Source organism: Fundulus heteroclitus, unplaced genomic scaffold (genome assembly GCF_011125445.2).
Source record: "Fundulus heteroclitus isolate FHET01 unplaced genomic scaffold, MU-UCD_Fhet_4.1 scaffold_386, whole genome shotgun sequence".
In the NCBI taxonomy this organism is placed as follows: domain Eukaryota; kingdom Metazoa; phylum Chordata; class Actinopteri; order Cyprinodontiformes; family Fundulidae; genus Fundulus; species Fundulus heteroclitus.
The window spans coordinates 53022-76350 of NW_023396799.1; the positions used below are offsets into that span (position 1 = coordinate 53022).

At 42.2% G+C, this 23329-nt stretch overlaps 1 protein-coding gene and 1 long non-coding RNA gene across 2 annotated transcripts in view; both read left to right on the forward strand.

Annotated features, from left to right (window-relative positions):
- LOC105923023 (protein NLRC3-like) overlaps window positions 1–12324 on the forward strand; it is a 32346-nt gene extending 20022 nt beyond the window's left edge. Inside the window, exons 5-7 of the mRNA XM_036130825.1 lie at window positions 8607–8780; window positions 11222–11392; window positions 12074–12324. Of these exons, the coding sequence (XP_035986718.1) occupies window positions 8607–8780; window positions 11222–11392; window positions 12074–12089 (361 nt within the window). The 3' untranslated portion in view covers window positions 12090–12324. The remainder of the gene's footprint in view (window positions 1–8606; window positions 8781–11221; window positions 11393–12073) is intronic.
- A 5325-nt stretch (window positions 12325–17649) lies between these two features.
- Window positions 17650–19503, forward strand: LOC118560101. Its single transcript, XR_004929071.1, has 3 exons — window positions 17650–18480; window positions 18761–18908; window positions 19083–19503. It is a non-coding gene; the product is annotated as an uncharacterized LOC118560101 (long non-coding RNA).
- The last annotated feature ends 3826 nt before the right edge of the window (window positions 19504–23329 follow it).

The window sequence follows — 23329 nt, forward strand, 5'->3', positions numbered from 1 at the left end:
AAACAAAATGGTCTGTTTCTGAGGATGAAGGAGAAACAGTTTTGATGACACAGTTTAAAATAGTCTTAAACGGTCAAAGAGGGTGTGTCCTTTGGTAAGTGGAATCTGATCAAACTTAAGAAATGAACTCGCTGGTTGGAAAAGTGAGAAATGTTAAAGTGTTAGGGGAAACTTGTACAAAACTCGGTCTTCTTCTGTACGGCTGCCATTCTTCTGAATAGTGTACATACAGAACGAGACATAAAGTGGTTGCGTGTGTCCGTTACTGCTGACTGCTGACGTGCTGGCTTCCGTGCACCATGTGGTGGCGCTCTCTTCTCAATTTTTCAAATCAGGGGGGGGTCGGGGTCGGAGGGCGTGTACGAAAGGAGGATTGGCTGTACAGGCCTGGTTACAATGGCTTATTAGCCCACCCTGGATAGCGCCACCAATGTGTCGCAAAGTGCACTGCACGAACTTAACTACGGGCGGGAGGGGAAAAATGGGGACGCTTCTGCTATTGGCCAAGACCGTGGCTTATTTAATTATGCGTGTTTAGGAGGGGGCAAGATGTACGGAAGGAAGGACGCTGTACGGGCCTGGTTCCATTGCTTTACAATGGCTTATAAGCCCACCCAGCATAGCGCCACCAACGTGTCAGAAAGTGCACTGCACGAACTTAACTACGGGCGGGAGGGGAAAAATGGGGAAGCTTCTGCTATTGGCCAAGACCGTGGCTTATTTAATTATGCGCGTTTAGGAGGGGGCAAGGTGTACGGAAGGAAGGACGCTGTAGGGGCCTGGTTCAATTGCTTTACAATGGCTAAGCCCACCCGGCATAGCGCCACCAACGGTTTGGAAAGTACACTGCACGAACACAACTACGGACGGGAGGGGAAAAGTGGGGAAACTTTTGCTATTGGCCGAGACCGTGGCTTATTTAATTATGCGCGTTTAGGAGGGGCCAAGGTGTACAGAAGGGGGGATGGTGTACAGGCCTGTCCAAATATCAATAGCACCAATAGTGGTGGGAAATGGTACTGCAGCATATGGCCAAGAGTGGAACTCTGGGCCCATTTTGTTTCTGGAGCTATGCCACCAGCCAGGCAATATTTGATTTGTGATTATTTAGGCCTTTGCAGCTTATGGATTTGGACCAACCTTATAAATGATCATGTCCTGGAAGTGCTCTACAACATGCCACTAACCACATCTGCTTATCTCATTGCTAAAAGGAAGTAGCTATAGGAAGGGGATACAGGTGTGAGCTTTGCCCTTTAGTTAGATGCCTCAAAGAGGCTCCTGTATGCCGAGTTGGAGCTGGAACAGACAAACCATGTGTGAGCTGTGTGCCATCAAAGGTTGCTAATTTTCACCTTTTGACCCCTACTGTGTCCATGTGGAACCATCCAGGGAGTTCAAAATCACAGGTTCTGGTACTCATAAGGTCACCTACAAAATATGTTAAAATCAGCCTCCTGTGAAAAAAACAACAAAAGCTGATTGCCCCAAAAAAAGTCAACTTCTTAAGGGCTCAAGATAGTGTTTGAGTCTCAAAAGCTGAGGCAGAAAGGTTTATTTATGCGCAGCAAAACCAAAATTCAGATATGAGTTCTAGCTCACCACTTAACCGCCGTCTGTGATTTTTGTGCCTCTGGGTGCTTGCGTCTGCGAATGGCACACGTTTGAAGTATGAAAAAGAGATGCACAAAACACACTGCTTCTTAGAAGCAGTGTGTTTTGTGCCACTGTTCGGCATAGGACCAACGTAGGCTCACAAACTCGTTACCAAACGAAAGCGTAGATGGAGACGATCAAAACAAGCCCACTCGAGCCAATGTAGCTCTTTCTTTTGTCTGCCAGCAGCTGGTTTTAGATCATAAAGAGGCCTTAATCGGAGCTGCCTAGAAAGCAGTGTGTTTTGTGCCAGCAGCTGGTTTTTGACCTTAATGAGGCCTTAATCAGGGCCTCTAGAAAGCAGTGTTATATGCCACTGTTTGGCATAGGAGCATCGTAACGTCACAAACTTGGTTCCAAACAAAAGAGTAAATCGAGTCGATCGAAACAAGCCCACTCAAGTCCATGTTGCTACTTCTTTTGTCTGCCAGCAGCTGGTGTTTGATCTTAATCCGGCCTTAATCGGAGCCGCCTAGAAAGCAGTGTTTTGTGCCATCGTTCGGCATAGGAGCAACGTAGGCTCACAAACTTGGTACCAAACGAAAGAGTAAACTGAGACGATCGAAACAAGCCCATTTGAGAACGCGTATCCCCCTCCTATGTCTTGCAGTACCTGTTTTTTGACCTTACTATGGAAAAAATTAGGCGTACGGAAGGAGCGATCCTGTACGGGCCTGGTTCCATTTGTTAATTGCTTATTTGCTCACCCAGCATAGCGCCAACGTGTCTGAAACTGCACTACACGACCACAACTATGGACTGTAGCTTATTTAATTATGCGTGTTTAGGAGGGGCCAAGGTGTTTGGAAGGAGGGAGGCTGTACAGGCAACATTGAAGTATAAAACGGCTCTCTACTCCCTATATATAGGGGCTAAGGGGTGTAGCAGAGTGGGTTAAAACATTGCCTTCCACATAGAGGAGGGTTCAAATCCCACCTCAGCCATCAGATTCTCATTTACAACATTAAAGTAAATATATATCTGGGACTGATATATTCTTCTAATTCCTAATAGGACTCTGGAAGGAAAATTTGAAAACATATTTAATAATAATTTGAACATTACATTTTAAAAAATGGCATTTTTTCTTTAGGTCCTAAATGTACATATCGCGGCATGTGACGTACCTATAAAATGTACGTATCGCGGTATGTGACGTACCTATAAAATGTACATATCGCGGTAGGTGATGGGCCGATGTTGGGAATTATTTTAAATTATTTATTATTAAATATAATCATTGTTTTACGAAGTTCTGCATTTGGTCTGCCACTGTTACAAACTTTTACAAACTGGTGACATATGGTACGGTGGATCTGGGAGTGTACGAGAGTGCTGAAGTTCTAAAATGTGTCTGTTGTACTGTTCTGTGTTTCACCAGCTTGAAAAGTCCCATGCCTTCCCTCATCTTCCTCATTCCGTACGCCATGGCCCCTCCCAAAACACGCCACTTTGATTGACGTGCGGGCTCGGCCAATGGGCGAACCTTTCCCGTTTTTCCCCTCCCGCCCCCTGCCACTCTGGTGCCATCCCCTCTCCGACAGGTTGGTGGCGCCGAAGGCCGGATGCCAGAGGCAATGGGAGTCTATAGGTCCTGTACGGCTGGTCCCAGTTTCCGGCCGCCTGGCCCCTCCCAAAACGCGCCAATTCGAGGGACGCGCGGCTTCGGCCAATAGGCGAACCTTTCCTGTTTAATAGGGCATGATTATGAATCAATAGCTGTAACTGCATAAAATCCTCCATGTTCTGCATGACTCTGTGGAAGTGAAACTCCAGCCTAATTCTGGCTTTAACGTTGCACTTCCACAGAGCCACAGCATCAAGGTGAGGTCCCCCCTGCAGTCTGTCTCTACGGGACAAATAAATGGCCATCTTTGCCTCACTGATTAAAAAGTTTAAAAGTCTGGTTTGCTTCTTAGAAGCAGTGTGTATTGTGCCGCTGTTCGGCATAGGACCAACGTAGGCTCACAAACTCGTTACCAAACGAAAGCGTAGATGGAGACGATCAAAACAAGCCCACTCGAGCCAATGTAGCTCTTTCTTTTGTCTGCCAGCAGCTGGTTTTAGATCATAAAGAGGCCTTAATTGGAGCCGCCTAGAAAGCAGTGTGTTTTGTGCCATCGTTCGGCATAGGAGCAACGTAGGCTCACAAACTTGGTACCAAACGAAAGAGTAAACTGAGACGATCGAAACAAGCCCATTTGAGAACGCGTATCCCCCTCCTATGTCTTGCAGTACCTGTTTTTTGACCTTACTATGGAAAAAATTAGGCGTACGGAAGGAGCGATCCTGTACGGGCCTGGTTCCATTTGTTAATTGCTTATTTGCTCACCCAGCATAGCGCCAATGTGTCTGAAACTGCACTACACGACCACAACTATGGACTGTAGCTTATTTAATTATGCGTGTTTAGGAGGGGCCAAGGTGTTTGGAAGGAGGGAGGCTGTACAGGCAACACTGAAGTATAAAACGGCTCTCTACTCCCTATATATAGGGACTAAGGGGTGTAGCAGAGTGGGTTAAAACATTGCCTTCCACATAGAGGAGGGTTCAAATCCCACCTCAGCCATCAGATTCTCATTTACAACATTAAAGTAAATATATATCTGGGACTGATATATTCTTCTAATTCCTAATAGGACTCTGGAAGGAAAATTTGAAAACATATTTAATAATAATTTGAACATTACATTTTAAAAAATGGCATTTTTTCTTTAGGTCCTAAATGTACATATCGCGGTATGTGACGTACCTATAAAATGTACATATCGCGGTATGTGACGTACCTATAAAATGTACATATCGCGGTAGGTGATGGGCCGATGTTGGGAATTATTTTAAATTATTTATTATTAAATATAATCATTGTTTTACGAAGTTCTGCATTTGGTCTGCCACTGTTACAAACTTTTACAAACTGGTGACATATGGTACGGTGGATCTGGGAGTGTACGAGAGTGCTGAAGTTCTAAAATGTGTCTGTTGTACTGTTCTGTGTTTCACCAGCTTGAAAAGTCCCATGCCTTCCCTCATCTTCCTCATTCCGTACGCCATGGCCCCTCCCAAAACACGCCACTTTGATTGACGCGCGGGCTCGGCCAATGGGCGAACCTTTCCCATTTTTCCCCTCCCGCCCCCTGCCACTCTGGTGCCATCCCCTCTCCGACAGGTTGGTGGCGCCGAAGGCCGGATGCCAGAGGCAATGGGAGTCTATAGGTCCTGTACGGCTGGTCCCAGTTTCCGGCCGCCTGGCCCCTCCCAAAACGCGCCAATTCGAGGGACGCGCGGCTTCGGCCAATAGGCGAACCTTTCCTGTTTTTCCCCTCCCGCCCGACGCCGCGACGGGCGCCATCCCCTCTCCGACAGGTTGGTGGCGCTGAAGGCTGGACGCCAGGGGCAATGGGAGTTTATGTGTCCTGTACGGCTGGTCCCAGTTTCCAGCCATATGGCCCCTCCCAAAACGCGCCGCTTCGATGGACGCGCGGGCTCGGCCAATGCCTGAACCTTTCCAGCTTTTCCCCTCCCGCGTGGGACCGGTACGCCTCGCGACCGTTCCCACGGGCGCCACACTGTGGATGGAGCCCGCGCTGCGAGCCGAGAGGGGCTTCGCTTTGGGGGGCCACCACGGGGCCGGCGTACGCGGCGGCGGGACGCCGGCTGCGCCGCTGCGGCCGTTGGTCCGGTCGGCCGCTGGCCGGCCCGCCTGGCGTTTTTTTTAAGATGCCCGTCCCGGCCGTGGCGAGCGTCCGCCTGCCGCCGTGTGTCGCTTGGCATTGGGGCCGTACGGCCTGGAAGGTCGCGTTACGCCTGCCCGCTCTGAAAAATACGGTTTTGGCCCTAGGGGGGTTAAGGGAAGGACCTTTGCTGATCATTTGTAATGATGTTAAACAAAAAGAAAGGGCCCTGAATATAAAAAGTCCTAGGTGAGAATGTGAGGGGGAGAATGTTAGATAACAGGAAATATGTGTGCAGAGTTTTTTCAGGTATTTCTCCTGATGTGCCAGTTGATGACATTAAATCTAATTTATCAGGAGGGAAAGTAGTTGAAGTCAAACGGTTGAAAAGAAACAAAAATGGAGAAAAGAGTGATAGTTTTTCTATCATGCTAAAGTTTCAAGAGAAAACTCTAGCAGACAAAGTGTTTGTGGGATATATGAGTTATGATGTTAAACCATTTATTCCTCCACCACTGTGGTGCTTTAAATGTCAAAGATTTGGACATGTGGTGGCAGAACGCAAGGGGAAACAGAAGTGTGGGAGATGTGCTGGGGAAGATGAGTATGAGAAATGTGAGGAAGGAGCTCCTTTGAGATGTTGTAATGGTGGAGGTGGACATAGTTCAGGTTTCAGGGGATGTGTAGCTAGTAAAAGAGCTGTGGAAGTACAGAAAGTTAAAATCACTACTGGGATCACTGATGCAGAGGCAGCTATAAAAGTGCCTGTTCCACCAATGATGCAGCCAAAGAAAGTGACAGGGGTAGAAGAAGGAAGTTCTAATTGTCTGGAATGCAACAAGATTAAAGATGACACTCTACTCATGAAGAAAGAAGATTTGGTTTATTCATGGTGGAGGTTATAAATTACACTGCTCAAAGGAAAACAGAAAAAAATCTATATTTGTGAAGGCAGCCCAAAAGTATCTTGATTTTAAGAATGCTAGCTGGGAATCAATTAAGGAAAAACTGAACGAGACACAATCTTCTCTGCCTCAATCATGCAGTGGTGGCCCTTCTTTATGTTAGTTATATTCCAGTGGAATGCAAGAAGTCTCATTAGTAATGGTCTAGAGTTTAAGAAATACATTTCTGATTTGGTAATTAAGCCTCATCTGATTTGCATTCAGGAAACTTGGCTTAAGCCCTAATTAGATTTTGTAATTCCTGGATATACAACTATTAGGAATGATAGAAAGGAAAGACAAGGTGGTGGTGGGGGGTGGTAACTTTTGTGAAAGATGGTATAAGATATAACGTGGAATTAATAGGGCATGATTATGAATCAATAGCTGTAACTGCATAAAATCCTCCATGTTCTGCATAACTCTGTAGAAGTGAAACTCCAGCCTAATTCTGGCTTTAACGTTGCACTTCCACAGAGCCACAGCATCAAGGTGAGGTCCCCCCTGCAGTCTGTCTCTACGGGACAAATAAATGGCCATCTTTGCCTCACTGATTAAAAAGTTTAAAAGTCTGGTTTGGCTTATTACTTTTATTTTGACACACTCCTCCAATAAATAAAGAAGTTGTAAAAACTGTGCCAAAAAGACTAAAAAGATTTGTTAAAAGGCTAAAAACGATCTTTAGTCTGATGCAGTCCATAAAAACATGAAAAACATTTTCAGACAGACTGCAGAAAGGACACTCGTTTAAAACAGCCCGATTAATAACGGATAAAAACGAGTTTGTGGCGATGGCACCATGTAAAATCCTCCATTGGAGATCAGCAGTTCTCTTTTTAATTGGAGGCTTGTATAAAGTCCTCCACTGGGGTGCTCTACCAGCAAGTTTATCAGTCCATAGACAGACTGCGTGGTTCTGGAGGTGTCTTTGAGTCATTACTTTAGAACAGACTCCATAAACAGTTTTCTGGTCCATGGTGAATAAAACCATCTTCTGTGGGTCCAGGCTGGAGAGCAGAGGTCCACTTTGGTCCAGGAAACCAGGATCCAGGATAAGGCCAGGAAAGGAGTCCATCGGGTCTCGTTGGCTCTGTCCCTTTCAGTAGTCACAGAGCAGAGTGTTTCTGTTAGCATTATTATTCATCTTGACCAAGGTTCCTTTTCAGTTTAATATTTGCTCTTTGAGAGAAGCAACCACTGAGTTTGGGCTCCATGTTCACAAGCATAGAAACAGACCTGCAACGTAGGGTTAGCTTGGGTTTTACCACCTTTAGCTTTAATTAATAAGCATTTAAGCAAATATTATTTAACTGGGATCTCAGATTGACACCCTGAGGGTTTTTATTTTGCTGTTGTATGCAGAGAAGTGCTTGTTACTTCTCTTTATTTAAAGGTCCTAAAGCACATTTATTTTATTCACCTTTTTATTTTCCTAAATAAAGGGGGGATGTTAACACTTTATAACTTGTGTCAAATGGTGATTTAGTCTGTGCCTCATTATTCCAGTGTTTAGTGCTAAAGTTTGTAAATAAAACGATTGCTTCTCAATATAAAACACACTTGGCTAAAACACACATCAATACGGCACTACGCCATACTATCCGGCGCCATGCGTAACCACGACAACGGCACAAGCGTACGTGCTATCAGCACGCAAGCATTCCCGTATGCACACAGACAGGACAAAACGGCAGCGTCATTCAAAGCACTAAAACAGCATGCAAGCCGTGCAGAGAGAAGCAGGAGAAGCAATCATCGCAGCCGTTGAGACGTGGTGTGGCTCCTTGGTCCGCACATGTCTCCGCACGGGTCCGTACTGCTGTGGGCTGCAGACAAACACGGAAGTGAATGCCGGGGGGCAGGCCCTTCTGAGAAGTTGAACAGGGGAAAAAGCAACCAAGACAGTGCTTTTATGGCCTGACTGCCAGTGCATGCAGCCAATAAAAACCCTGTCCCTTAAGTGGTCAGGCCTACAAGGCGCATTACCACAGATGGATTTATGTTCATGTAGAGTTTATTGTTGGCTGGTAATCTCCAAGCTCTAGTGCCCCCCCAACCCTAACCCCAGAACATCTTCATCACCAGCCGCCACTGCTGAGAATCACACCTTGATCTTGACCTTCAAACGTCATGATAACATGTTCTGGTTCTGCTGGCTTTAACGCTTTAAATCAGTTCTACTGGATCACATATCAGACATCAGTTCGTTGTGTTTCTGGGACTTCTACATTCAGGGACATTCATTTTCTACATTTTATTATTTATTTGTTCATGTTTCAGTTTTAACCTGCATCCTGGTAGCTTCAGCTCACATCTTTGATTCTTTATTCAGATTGTGGGGCTGCAGGTTGTCAAAGATCAGCTGTGATCATCTGGTATCGGCGCTGAAGTCCAACCCGTCCCATCTGACACTACTGAGCCTGAGCTCCAATGACCTTAAAGATTGTGGAGTGAAGGAGCTCTGTGGTTTCCTCCAGACTCCCCTCTGCAAACTACAGACACTGAGGTCAGACTCCATGTTTTAGTTCTGATATTTGTGATGTGACAGTTGTGTTGACACTAAAATGCAGACATCTGGCTGATATTCTACTGATCCACACTGAGGATCTTCATGGTAAAGTCTGCTTTCTTCTTCACTGCTTTGCTCCACTTAAAGTTTCTTTCTTTTTCTAACTTCCTGCCAGGATTTATTTAATAATCAGCAGAAAACATGAAACAATGAGCTGAATTTCAGTTTAGAGTTGCAGCTTTTATCCAGAACTGAGGAAGAGGAAGAGAGAAGAAATAAAATAGTGATGTTTCATTTATTTGAAGGTTTTTAATCTCTTTAAACCTTCATCAGGTCAGTTTTTCTCCATTTTCTACAGGATCTGTTGTAATAAATCTTTGCTGAGTTTGTTTCTGGACTTGGAGCCAGTTTTTAATGTTGTCTTTCTGTGTAACTGAGTCTGAGCCCTGATCTCAGGTCAGAAGCGGACAGCATTGGGACCCCCAGTGTGTATAAATGCCCCTCATGTGAAGCGGCGCAGAGGGGATTCAAGCCAGTTTAGAAAAGTGAATTTCAGCTCCTGGAATCTGTGTGACAGGAACAAATCTATAATCCCTGATTGATGCTTCAGCACTTTTAGAAGCTCTGCAAGGATTCTACTGACTAAAACACTCAAACACAACATGTCACAGTACCAGGTTCTGCTTCTGGGAGCTTCAGCTCCTAAAGTTAGTTTACATGAAATACTCTCCATCACATCATGTTTTTATGGCTGTGGAATCATTAAAATAGTTCATTTATCTACATTAATCTCCGTTTGTTCATATTTGCTCCACAGTTGCTGCTGACTTGTTTGTTTTCTGTGAAACTTGAATAATTTGGTTGCAGAAGCTGAGTTTGTATTGATGGAGCTGCTGGTGGAGCTGACAGAGGTGATGAGCTGAACTCAGCAGGGCTGTCATTTAGAAAGCTTGCTGACACTAAATGGAGCTGAAATGTGCGTACGCCACTTTCCACCAGAAGTTAGGATCTCTAAAAATGAACTTGAGGGGAAAATGTGTGGTCCTCATGCCAGCTCTGACCCAGGCGTACGCTCATTTTGGAGACGGGGAAACTGGAGACGCAGATGGTGAAGTGGTGAATTACAGCCAACCTGCATGAGGATTCCTCTCAGACGTTCACTTTCACTCCATATCAGACTTTAATCATAGATCATCTTGATCAGAAGCATTAAAACCTCAGTATTATTCATTCTGCTGCTGGTGACTCTTAAATCCATCTGGGACATTTCAGATAAATGTAAATGCCCATAAGCCATCTTAAATCTTAAATGAAAGTCTGCTAACATCTTCTCTGGGTTTTCTACCTTTCTGTTCCTCTCTCCAATGATCACCAGGGTGACGTGTTTCACAGATTATTGTGACCAGGTGAGCAGCAATCACTTTAATTGCTGCGAACAGTCAAACACACTCGTGCGTAATGCTGCTGGCTGGATGCATTGGCACTGCTGGAAGACCGTGCAGATGGAGAATTGAGGAAACGCGCTTTCAGGGATCAAAGATTTCCTGGCCAATAATGAGGACTGGCCAATATCCTGCTTCTGACTCCCAGCATGCATTGTGCTGTTCCCCACAGGGGAAAGTGGCTCCACCTCCCTGTGAGGAGCTGAAAGGCAGCTCTCCAACCCCCAGAGAGCAGAGAAGGAGGCTTTCTGCTCACACCTAGGCAGTGCTCACCTTTTTAGGGGGGGGACCTCTCTCCTCTGAATCTGGATCTGAACCCACAGCCACAGGGGACTTTCAACACGGAGCACAGCGTAGTTTACTTTTTGACAACTGATTTTAATAGCTTCTTAACAACTTGTTTTAATGTGGACAACATCTGGGCTGTTACCTCTGATTTCCACATTTAATAAACGCCTCTCTGGGAAGTTTTCCCAACGTTTCTTTGCTTTTTCTCCGTGGCTGCCACGTCACCATGATGAAAAAATAATCAGCTGACACATTTTCTACACATTAACATTCATGTGGTGCTTTGCATCGACCGTTTCTGCTTGAATCTGGGCGTGTAGACGGCAGAACCTGAGCCAGAACCTGGTACCAAATGTATCGCTACAGCTGGGATGTAGAAAGGAAAATGGCTGCTGCTGTGCCTGAGCATGGTTTGATTCATCTGTATATTTTTGCCATACTCCATTTTCTTTTTCTTGTCGTTGACTTTTAGTACGGATTCCACACAAAGTTTCTAAAAGAGAGCCAGGACAGTAAAAACTGCTAAACAAGTTTTAACTGTTGAAAGTTCTGATATTGTTGATTGTTTAAGAGCAGAAGTCAGCAGGTCTTTATTGAAGCAGCAGCTTGTTGTCATTAATATTAATGAGAGTTCTTTAACTGGTTCTGTTGGACTGTTAGAACCTGCATCCTGGTAGCTTCAGCTCACATCTTTGATTCTTTATTCAGATTGAGTAACTGCAGGTTGTCAGAGATCACCTGTGATCATCTGGTATCGGCGCTGAAGACCAACCCGTCCCATCTGACAGAACTGGACCTGAGGTACAACTACCTGAAGGAGTCAGAGGTTCAGCAGCTGGAGGATCTTGTAAAGAGTCCAGACTACAAACTGAAAACTCTGTAAGTAGATGGTTGGAGTGAGTCCAGCTGCTGTCAGCAGAACTGTTCTGAACCCAGTTGGTACCAAAGCAAAGATCCAGTGTTTCCAGTAAAGCTGCAGCTTCTCAGTGGGAGGAGAATGGTGACAGGTTTCCTGATTGGACACAAAGACAACAATCAGCCAATCAGAGGAGGCAGCAGCTTGTTGTGTTCCTGTCTTTGTGTCCATGTGAAGATGACTGTTGTTGTTGTGTTCATGTCTCCAGGAAATGCAGCTGGATTCCAGCTGACAGTCTTCCACCATGTCTAGAGACAGTGGTCCTCATTCATCAAGCTGTGGAGCATCAGATCTGATCTCAGACTCTTTGTTCTCTCATTTCAACAGCAAACAGCAGATCAGTTTCAACTTAGTCACAGCTCTGAGATCAGTCTGACTGCAGCCTGCAAATCCCTGATTTCACAGTCCATCATTATATTTAGTCCCCATGTGGTCTTTTTACAGAGCAGAAGCTCTGCTGAAGTCCACTCAGCACATCTGGACATGTGTCCTTCTCTCACTAGTTTCATCCAGATGTGTTCAGGGACAGCCTCCATGTTTCTTAGTCAGCTGATGTTTCAGGAACAGATGAGATGTTCATGTTCAGCTTCCAGAGGCTAGAAACACTCACTGATCTCCTCTGTTGCTCCTTCTTCTCTCTGCAGGGAGTGGAGGAGATGATCTTAGTGGAGGAAATAAGCTGAGCTGTCCTGATGATCCAGAGGTTGAAGCTGCAGCAGTTTGAGTTTAAAGAGACTCTGACTGGATCCTGATGATGAACTCTGACCATAGAGATGTTGACCCTGTTTATCTGATCATGTCTGTCATTTAGTGTCTGATATTGTTTGTCTCTGTGGACCAATGAGGATCAAATGAAAACTAAGCTGCATTTAGTGGCTCCATGGAGTTTTGATCTGAATCTGATGAAACCGGAAAGTTGATCTTTTTTCTCTCTGCTTCATTTTCAGCCTGTAACCCAGAAATCTGAAATAAAGCTCAACTAAAGTTTTCAGGCTGCATGTTTGCTTCACTGTGATGCAGTTTCTGTAGGTTTTTCAGTATATTTTAGATGTTTTCTGCAAATGTTTGGGCAGCTCTGCTCCTTTTATCTGTTGCTGCAAACAGCTCAGTGAGTAAATGATGGTTTCTTCAATCAGAGGATGAAGCTTTTCTTCAGGATTTTACATAAAATCTTTTTATTTCCTTCTTTCTGAAGGTAAAATCTAAAAGTGAGTAAAGATAAAGTTTGATCTGCTCCAGCTTCTCCTTTGGTGAGCATGGAAACACTTTCTGCAGGAGCTTTGAGACTTTCAGATCTTCTTTGGAGGATTTTCTCTGTTCTTCCTGCAGAACGGTTCTGGTTCTGTTGGATCTGAGGCTCATCATGCAGCTCTGCTCTGCTGAGGTCAGAACATAGATTTTAATCCTGTTAAGGGACTTTGGGGGTAAAACCTTCACCTGCAGCTCCTCATGAAGTCCACTATGGTCATTGGAGAAGGAAAAGAGATTTTCTCTTTTCATCAGAAATTCAAAACATGAATCATTTCCTTTTTTCTCGTTTCCTGGACATTTCAGACGGACCAGAACCAGAAGCTGCTCTACAGAACCTGGATCCTCAGATCATCTCCTTGTTACATAAATAACTTTAGAACCTGAGAAAGACGACATCTGGCATCCCAGCAGACAGGCAGAAAGATAGAATATAATTTTTTGATGTGTTGAATTTTAAAGTTAAAGTTGGGTTAAAATGAGGAATTATTTAAATGATTCATGCATCAAACAGGGATTACTAGATTTAGTCAGAACTGAGTTTAAAAGCAGAAGTTTAACAAGTTATCTGGATCCGTTGGTTCAGTTTCTAGCTTTAAAACATCCATTAGAACCAAAGAACAGCAGGTGGTGTCTCACTCCATTCCCACTAAAAATCCCTGAGTGGAAATGAAAAGCTGGACTATCAGTGTGGTTCAGTCAGAGCAGCTTTAGAGACCATTCATCTGATGGAAACGTGGGAACCTTAGAGGAACATTTCATTTGTTCTGAAACATTTGTTCTCTGGAAGTTTCCACTGGTTTCCAGCCTTCATTCTGTCTCCATCAGGATAGGAGACCAGCAGGTGGCGCTGCTGAGCAGCTTCAGCTTTCTATGGAGCCACATTAGCAGAACCTTAAATGGATCCAAACTGTTAGGCCAGATCCAGGCGGCCTTCGTGTTCTCTACATGATCTGGGATGAAGAGAAAAGCTCGGAGCACATTGTTGGAAACTGTGGCACAAAGAATGAAGTGAATCATTTCTTCATATGCAGGTATGTACCTAGGATGAAACATCTGCTACAATTTGGCTAAATAGTTTTAGTCCAAGCAAATAAAAAATAAACTGAGCCAGCAGTTTATGTCTGTAAACATGAAATGCCACTACAGCCATGGAGAAACCTTTAGGAAGAGCCTCTCTGGTTTTCTAATCAACACAATACAGTGAGTTATTAGTATGAACAGAAATATTGAGTCATACATTCAGGAAGATGCTCACATGCATCTGTGAGAAAAGTTCCCATGCAGCGTCGTCTATGAAATTCAGATGAATGTTTTTGTCCTGACATCTTTTCAGCAGCTCACTGATGACACATTCTGGTAACTGATAAATACATGAGAAAATAACAGAGAATTAAGCATTTCTGGACAGCATCTGAGGGTTTTCCATCTATAACCACAGGTAATGACTTCTGCTCAGATTAATGAACGCACCTTTCTCCACCGGTTCAACAACATTAATGGTATTTCATGGCGGCAGCAGCTCCAGATCCACCAGTTACGTCACGTTTGCTTTGCTGGTTCTGGATCAGAGTAAATCTGCAGCTTTGAAGTTGCTACAGTCCTGATCAATGGAGAAAACAGAGGTTGTCAGTCAAGCTATTATAACTGGAACAAAATCCAGATTATGTCAAAGAAACTCAGGATCTCAACACTGAAGATTTTTGAATGCAGAAATCAGTTTGTTCTCTATCAGAAACATCATTTAGAGGCAATGAGGACTAATGACAGCAATGACAGTAGAAATATGACAATATTTTCTCCCTTCAGTTGGTTTGGAGCCATCAGCATGCAACAGCAGATCTTCTTCTCCATCTTCATCATCCTCACAAACATGCTGCTACTATCAAGGTCTCTGTCCCACTTCTTCAAGTATGCAACTATGTGGCCCATGAACTGATGTGGGAAGTGACTATTAAGCTGTGAACTATTACCAAGTCCACATCTGCTCAGAATCTTCCCTTCTTTCCTTCTGAGGCAAAGCAGCAGCTGCGGTGATCTTTGTTCAGCTCCGGGCTGTCAGGCAGCAGTTTGTGGAGGAAGAGCTGATGAAGACGCTGGTTGGACTTTGGAGACCAGAGGAGCTCTTTAGTCCACGGAGGCTGTTGGTCTGACATGAGGACTGTCACTGATCCACCAACCGCTAGAATAAGGAGAAAATGGCTTTTCACTGCCTTTGTTCATTGGATTTGGCAGCTGGAATATTTTCTTATTAAACTCAGAAAATTAAAAATAAAATGAAGAGTTTTTCTTCTGCTTTGTTGAAATGTTGTTGAACAGTTTGTGTTAAACGTCTGTTGACAAAACAGTCGTTTTCTTTTATTTTTATAATACCAAATAGTGTCTTTAATAAAGGAAAAGGTCAAATAGCAGACGTTCTCCATTAAAACAGTTTCCTGGGTCTCTGCAGAGATTATGTGGAGCCGTTTCTGACTGAGACTGTGTTCAGAAAACACAGTCTCAGTCAGAAACCTGTCCAGGCTGCCACAGGTCCTGCTTCCATTTTTCTTCCATTATTTTAAAGATGTTCACATGAACAGAGAAGCTCATTGCTATTCTTTCCATCTGCCTGCATTCCTCCACATAGCGTCCTGCCATCTGTGCGCAGCGCTGCGGCACATTGCAGCTGCCTTTGGGACCATGATGACAGACTAAGAATGAGCGCAGTTATTTCAATCTGAAAAACTCACACGGAAAGAAGAGACAATTAGAAGAATTTATTGATACAATATTTTAAGACTTTGGCGCTCAGACCTCGGCAGGAAACATTCACGCTGAATTATACTTCAATATGCATAAGCAGGTGTATGAGAATAGGGATGTTCCCCCCAAAAATAGCCGAGGTGGAGGCCAGTGCGTCTATATGCCCAGAAAGCAGAGAAACCTAAATTGATAACTAAGGCAAGGCAAGGCAAGGCAAGGCAAATTTATTTATATAGCACAATTCAGTACAAAGACAATGCAAAGTGCTTTACATGATTAAAATATAGCAAAATAAAACAGAATAAAAGCAAGTAGGAATAAAATGTAGATAGAAAATAGAACAAAAAAGTGGTGATTCAGTTAACTAGGACAGTTGAAGGCAATCCTAAACAAATGTGTTTTTAATCTTGCTTAAAAGAAACTAAGGCTTTCCGCATCTTTACAGTTTTCTGGAAGTTTGTTCCAGATAAGTGGAGCATAGGAACTGAATGCTGCTTCTCCTTGTTTAGTTCTGGTTTTAGGTATGTAGAGCAGGCTGGAGCCAGAAGACCTGAGTGGTCTGGATGGTTGAAACACTGATAACAAGTCTGTGATGTATTTAGGTACTAAGCCATTCAGGGATTTATACACTAACAGAAGTATTTTAAAGTCTATTCTCTGAGATACAGGGAGCCAGTGTAAGGACTTTAGAACTGGGGTGATGTGCTCTACTTTCTTAGTCTTAGTCAGGACGCGGGCAGCAGCGTTCTGGATCAGCTGCAGCTGTCTGATCCACTTTTTAGGCAGACCTGTGAAAACACCGTTGCAGTAATCAATTCTACTAAATATAAACGCATGGATTCGTTTTTCCAGATCCTTCTGAGACATTAGTCCTTTAATCCTGGAAATGTTCCTCAGGTGATAAAAAGCCGACCTTGTAATTGTCTTTAGATGCTTTTGAAGGTTCAGGTCTGAGTCCATCACTACACCAAGGTTTCGGGCCTCATCAGTGGTTTCTAGCTGAAGCGACTGAAGCTGTGTGCTAACTTTTGATCTCTCCTCTATTGGTCCAAAGATTATTACTTCAGTTTTGTTTTTATTCAATTGAATAAATGTTTGACACATCCAGGCATTGATTTCTTCTAAACATTTACTCAGTGCTTGAACTGGTTTATAGTCACCTGGTGACATGGTGATGTAGAGCTGTGTGTCATCTGCATAGTTATGGTAGCTGATGTTGTTGTTTTTTACTATCTGAGCAAGAGGGAGCATGTAGATATTGAAAAGGAGGGGACCCAGAATTGACCCTTGGGGAACCCCACATGTGATTTTTGTCATCTCTGATGTAAAGTTACCTACTGACACAAAAAAGTCCCTGTCCTTTAAGTAGGATTTAAACCAGTGGAGAGCTGTACCAGAGAGGCCGACCCAGTTCTCCAGGCGCTCTAACAGAATGGAGTGATCAACAGTATCAAATGATACACTGAGATCCAATAGAACCAGCATGGTGGTTCTTCCACAGTCTGTATTTATATGGATGTCATTAAACACCTTAATAAGGGTGGTCTCTGTACTGTGGTGAGCACGGAAACCTGACTGGAAAACGTCAAAGCGGCTGGTCGTTGTTAAAAAGGTGTTTAATTGTTGAAATACAGCTTTTTCAATGATCTTACTGATAAAGGGGAGGTTTGAGATGGGCCTGTAGTTCTGGAGTAGTAGTTTGTCTAAATTGTTATTTTTCAGCAGTGATTTGATAATTGCTGTTTTTAGGGACTGGGGGAAAACACCTGACAGAAGGGACGTGTTTATTATCTGAGTCAAATCAGACGCTATGACAGGCAAAACTTTTTTAAAGAAAACTGTGGGTAGAACATCAAGACAGCATGAAGAGGAATTTAGCTGCTGAATGATCTCCTCTAAGCTTTTGGAGTCTATTTGGCTGAATTGGGACATTTTGTCAGGATAAATTCCTGCTGAATACGGCTTTGGTTCTAAAGTTGGTATGGATGTACAAACTGATCCTCTAATTTTTAGGATTTTCTCAGTAAAGAAGTTAGCAAATTCATTGCAGGCCCTGGTGGAGTGGAGTTCGCAAGCCACTGACACAGGAGGATTTGTTAGCCTGTCAACTGTGGAAAATAAGACACGAGCATTATTAATGTTTTTCTTGATGATCTCTGAGAAGAAAGATTCTATTGCATTTTTCAGTTGTAAGTTATATCTGTAAAGTCTCTCTTTATAGATGTCATATAGGCCGGTAGCTGAAAACTGTAGCGTTCACTTTCGTTCCTGTATTCGTGGAACTACTCTATTATTGTCTTAAATGATAGATCATATATTCAAATGCCTAGAATAAAAAGTTCTCCACACAAAATCGCGCACAAGGCAAGTTACAGCCAGTTTAAGACGAGAAAATGTCGTAATATTTAGGTCGCGACCGGCCGCTGCTCAGCCAATCAGGTGACCTAAGTAGGTCGTGACGTCATCAAACAACATGGCGGCGCTCGTAGTAAACAAAGACTTTTATTCGGGATAGGAAGAAAATCCAGCGGAAACATTGTAATTATGGAATGTGAATGCCTTATGCATGTTGCCGGAAATGACGGAGAACACACAGAACCATTTACTCAAACGAGGTGGGAAACTTTTCGTAGTTTTTGCCGTGTTTGGGCTGATTTAGCCGGTGATGAACGGACGATTGCCGATAACGCGCTTCCCCTCCTCTCCTTCGAATATGATGATATACCAAGCAACATTGGCTACCACCCGACCTGTTATCGCCGATTTACCGACAGGAAGCGAATAAATGCTGCCCAGAAACGAAAGCACGAGCCCGTATCTGATGAACAGGACATTAATAAGTTGCCCTATATCCAATCACCAAAACGACTGAGATCAAGAGAAGACATCGCCATCGGATTTGCCCCTCCTCAACAAGATAATCCAAAAGCTGGTCATAGCCAGCCAAGAAAACATGCGCTGCCAGCTGTCTGCATTATATGCAAAATAAGAGAGAAGTTTGAGACTGTCAGAAATTCTCGCCAGAGGGTGAAACTTGTCAAGGCAGACACTGTTGATGGTGGTAAGTTAATACTTTCTCTGTAATCTATTGTTAAATTTTTCCTTAAATTTAGTGGATGTATGTCTTGTCTCTATCTTTAGCCATGCGGATAGAAACATATTTAGGCCTATAGGAAAAAGGTTTAATAATGTCATCATAATGTTTATGTTTGTTTGGCTCAGCTATGTTGATAAATGCAATTTTCTTGGAATGATGCCCCATGGTATACATTTTTTTGTAAATTTGTACCATGATGCGGTTTATATTGACGTGTCGTATAATAAATATTTTATATTTCTAGGATTGTTGCGAAAAGCAGCAGAAGCAAAGAAGGATGAGAGTGTACTTGTACACATAAGAGATAAGGACTGTGTAGCTCTTGAGGTCTCCTATCACAGAACCTGCTATGGATCATATACCAAATTCTTGACAAGATCTAAATCAGAAAGGTATATTATGAAATTTCTCTCATTGTTACTGACAAGTTTTGAAATTAGGATTTGTTACGTTTGATGTAGACCTACCCTGATGATAAATAACTGGCACATAACATAGCCAGCCGTATGTGAGTTTTTGTTGTGCCTCTCTATTTACTAATATTTCATTTCACTTTTTAATTCCAGTCAGACACCAGATGGAAGATTGTCTGAAGGTTACAAAGAGTTTTGCAGAACCGTTGTTAAACAGAGACTGATAAGTAACCAGGAAGTTCTACGAATGTCAACATTGGTAAACATCTCATAATCGATGGTATGGCACTCATCCAGAGTTTGCAAAATATCCCAGCAACCTTTGGGGAGCTTGGGGATCTGATACAAACCCAGGTCATCCAACAAGCACAGAAGTTAGGCTGCAGCAGAGTGGATTATGTTACGGACCGTTATCCGGCCATCAGTACAAAAAACACTGAGAGAATGAGAAGAGCATCTGATGGTTCTTAAAAGATTCAGATCCATAGTAAGCAGCAAAGGACTAGTGGGGACAACAAGGAGGCACTGGAAGAATTTCTGTACTCAGGTTAGGCAGAGGGAGACTTCAAAAGTGTGAAAAAAACAATAGATGTCTATTTGACACATGGATCGATGTGTCACCTCATAAGAGTAACAGCAGGTTCTTCACATATCAGTGTCAGTGATTATGTAGCGATATTTGTGCCTTCTGATTCGAACCAATCCGAGCGTGCAGTGAGACAACACGTGCGCGCTCAAAACCGGTCTGGCGCGAGTTCAACTCTGAAAAACTCTTCTCAATCCACCGTCCTCGCGCTCAGTTCCATCTGTGCTCGCGTGCTCATTCCACGCGCAAGCACAAATACTGCAATCAGATGGATTAAATCAAAATGCTGCAGCTTTTGGCAGAAACTTATAAACATAATGGTGGGATTGAAGGTAAAAAAAATAAATAAATAAACAGTTTAATATTTTTGCCTAAAATATTTAGACTAAAATATTTGAGTTACTAAGAGTTACTAAGTGAGGTGTGAAAAATTATTTTGTCTCTTTTCTTTCCAGCTTCGGGGAAGAGATGCAAAAATTTCTTCTGATCATAATCATCATCATTGTCATCATTATTTGAAAAGCACTTTAGATAAGAGATACATCAGATAAGAGATAACATCTAATAAAATGACTTGGCTAAACACTCAACAATAAAAAAATAATTAAGATAAAAAAATAAAATAATAATAATAATAATAAAAAAAATAATAATAATAATAATAATAACTATAAAACACAATATAACCAGCCGGAACTGCAGAAATATGAGTACCAAGAAAAATATTTAACAATTCATGATTTGCAAAGACAAATTGATTCGAGTTTTGATGGTTTCCTCGTCTTCACCTATATCTCATCCTATAGATCTCTTTCTCATTCAGTTCAGGACTTTCCTTGGGTCTATATTAAAATCCTACAGTAGAGTAATGAAATGTTGATTCTGGATGTAGTGTAGGAATTTCTTTAACATAAACCAAAAGAATATTTTACATTACCCCCCAGAACCTGAAAAAAAATCTTTAAAAAAGAGACAACAATATTTCCACACCTCACTTAGTAGCTCAAGGAAATATTTTAGACTAAATATGTTAGGTAAAAATATTAAACTGTTTATTTTTCTTTTTTTCCTTCAATACCACCATTACGTTTAGTAATTTCTGCCAAAAGCTGCAGCATTTTGATTTAATCCATCTGAATGCAGTGTTTGCAAGCCATACTCTGATCACTGCAAAAACGGAACTAAAAATAGGTAAAATATTCTTAAAATTTGTGTTTTTGTCCTAGATTTGAGCAGGTAAATAAGATCATCTGCCAATAGAATAAGATTTTTGCACTTAAAATAGGAACAATTCATCTCCATCATCTTATTTCAAGTGATGTATATCTAATTATCTTATTTTAGGGGTCAAAATACTCATTCCATTGGCAGATAATCTTATTTACCTGCTCAAATCTAGGACAAAAACACAAATTTTAAGAATATTTTACCTATTTTTAGATCCGTTTTTGCAGTGTTATTGGATGGAAAGAAACTTGTCTGTGATTGGCTGGTGAGGACAGTTTTTGAAGTCGCGAGCGCAGAGACAGAGTTGAGCGAGCGGAGAAACAGTCGAGCGAGCGCACAGCTGGTGTTGAACGTGGAATGCGCAGGTTGAGCGCACGAGCAGAGATGGAACTGAGCGCGAGGACAGTGGGTTGAGAAGAGTTTTTCAGAGTTGAGCGCGCACCAGACCGGTTTTGAGCTCACGCGTGTTGTCTCACTGCGCTCTCTGATTGGTTCCTGCTCGCTCAATCAGAAGCCACAAATATCGCTCCATAAGTGATGAGCTCTGTTGTGAGCATGAGGAGGCAGACACTCGGCTCTTGCTTCATGCTCGACATGCATCAGCTGTATGAGACTATAGTGAATAAAAGTCCTGATACTGATGTAGCTGTTATGTCAGTAGGGTTACAGTCTCAGATTGGTGGACAATTGTACTTTGCCACTGGTGTTAAGAACAGGACTCGGATCTGAAGATAACATCATCTCTTGGACCTGCTGTTTGTGATGCACTCATTGGCTTCCATGTTTTCACTGGATGTGACTGCACAAGCTCTTTTCATGGAAAAGGCAAAACAAAAGCATTCAAGACTGCTGTGGAAAGTGAAACATTCCTCACAGCATTTGCAAAGCTTGGTGAGAACTTTTACCCAAATTTTGACACTTTCAAAGATCTTGAAGTGTATGTGTGCTCCCTGTATGGTCAGTAAATGAGTAGTGGAGTGGATGAAGCAAGGTACAGGATTTTCTGCACTAACCCAAGCGAAACAAGTATGCCACCAACCAGTGATGCATTGAAGTTACACTTCAGACGTGCCAATTACCAAGTGACTTACACAGACTTTCGTTGTCTGCTACAATTGGAGCCCCATCACCAACCAATCATGGCTGGGAGATGATAAATGCAGAACTCTGTATAAAGTGGATGACTAAACAGGCAGCACCAGATTCCGTTCTTGAATTTGTGCATTGTGCTTGTAAGACTAACAAATGTCAGGCTGGGAGATGCTCCTGTCTAAAAGTTAATCTGGCATGTACTGAGTTGTGCAAATGTATTGGTTGTGACAATGATAAAGAAGTCGGAGTTGACAATGATGCCTCTGATGATGACTCTGAAATAGAGTAAACTCAATTTGATACCCATCAGTGTCATCAATATTGCCATATTGTCTTTTTCATAATATAAATTGGTTACCTGTGCTCTGAAATTAAAATTTGATCATTAAAATCTAATGATAAATATGTATATCTAAGTGTATGTCATTGTTGTTGGGGCTGATATTTAATTTCCTATTTTAGTGAATATAAATATGTTACCTGTGTTCTGAAATTGAAATATGATGATTAAAATCTAATGATAAGTATGTACATCTAAGTGTATGTCATTGTTGTTGGGGCTGATATTTAATTTCCAATTTTAGTGAATATAAATATGTTACCTGTGCTCTGAAATTAAAATGCGATGATTAAACTCTAATGATAAATATGTACATCTAAGTGTCTGTCATTGTTGTTGGGGCTCATATTTAATCTCCTATTTTAGTTAATAATTGCTGGAATGGTAAATAAGCGCCTTATAAACAATTTTAATACTGGATTCGATGTAAAATATCAGTAGGCCTACTTTTAAATGTGAAATTGAAAAGCCATGGGTGCAGCTCAGCCTAAGGCCTTAATTTCTTGAAAACATGCAGTTTTCATATCACTTTAACTCATAAGTCATTTGAGTGAGCTATTCAAAGCCTGTAATATTTGCAGAAAGTATTTAGATACACCAGATAAAAGAAACTTGGTTTTCATTCTTCTCTTCTGAAAAAAATGGGAAGCACTTAAAATTAAGGGAAAACCCAGATTTGTCACGTTTTTCAAAAAGTTGGCTCTTTCAACACCTTGTAACTTATGAATGTGCAGGTTTCACGTGGAGAACTTTTAATTATGAGTTTAGACCCTAGTAATGATTGAAAAAATGCAGAAATAGTTTAGTTCCAGAGTCACAGGAACGAAACTCAATTTAGAGCAACCCTACAGATTACAGCTACCGGCCTAATAGTGAACCTGGGGCATTTATTGGTTTTAAAATTGTTGGAAAATTGTTTATTGTAATTGTGTTCGGAAAGGTCGGGTCAATTCAAGAGCAGCGATGGAGAATGATGCCAGCAACGCGTTACTTAGTAGGGCGTTACTCTATTGTGTCTACTTTTTTAATGAAGATCAAACAAACACGTTACTTTTTACAAACTAGTAATCAGATTAAAATTCCTTATGCAATTCACGCTACGTAACTTTTTTGTGATTTTTCTTTGGGGGAAAAAACTGGTTTCTGAGAGAGACG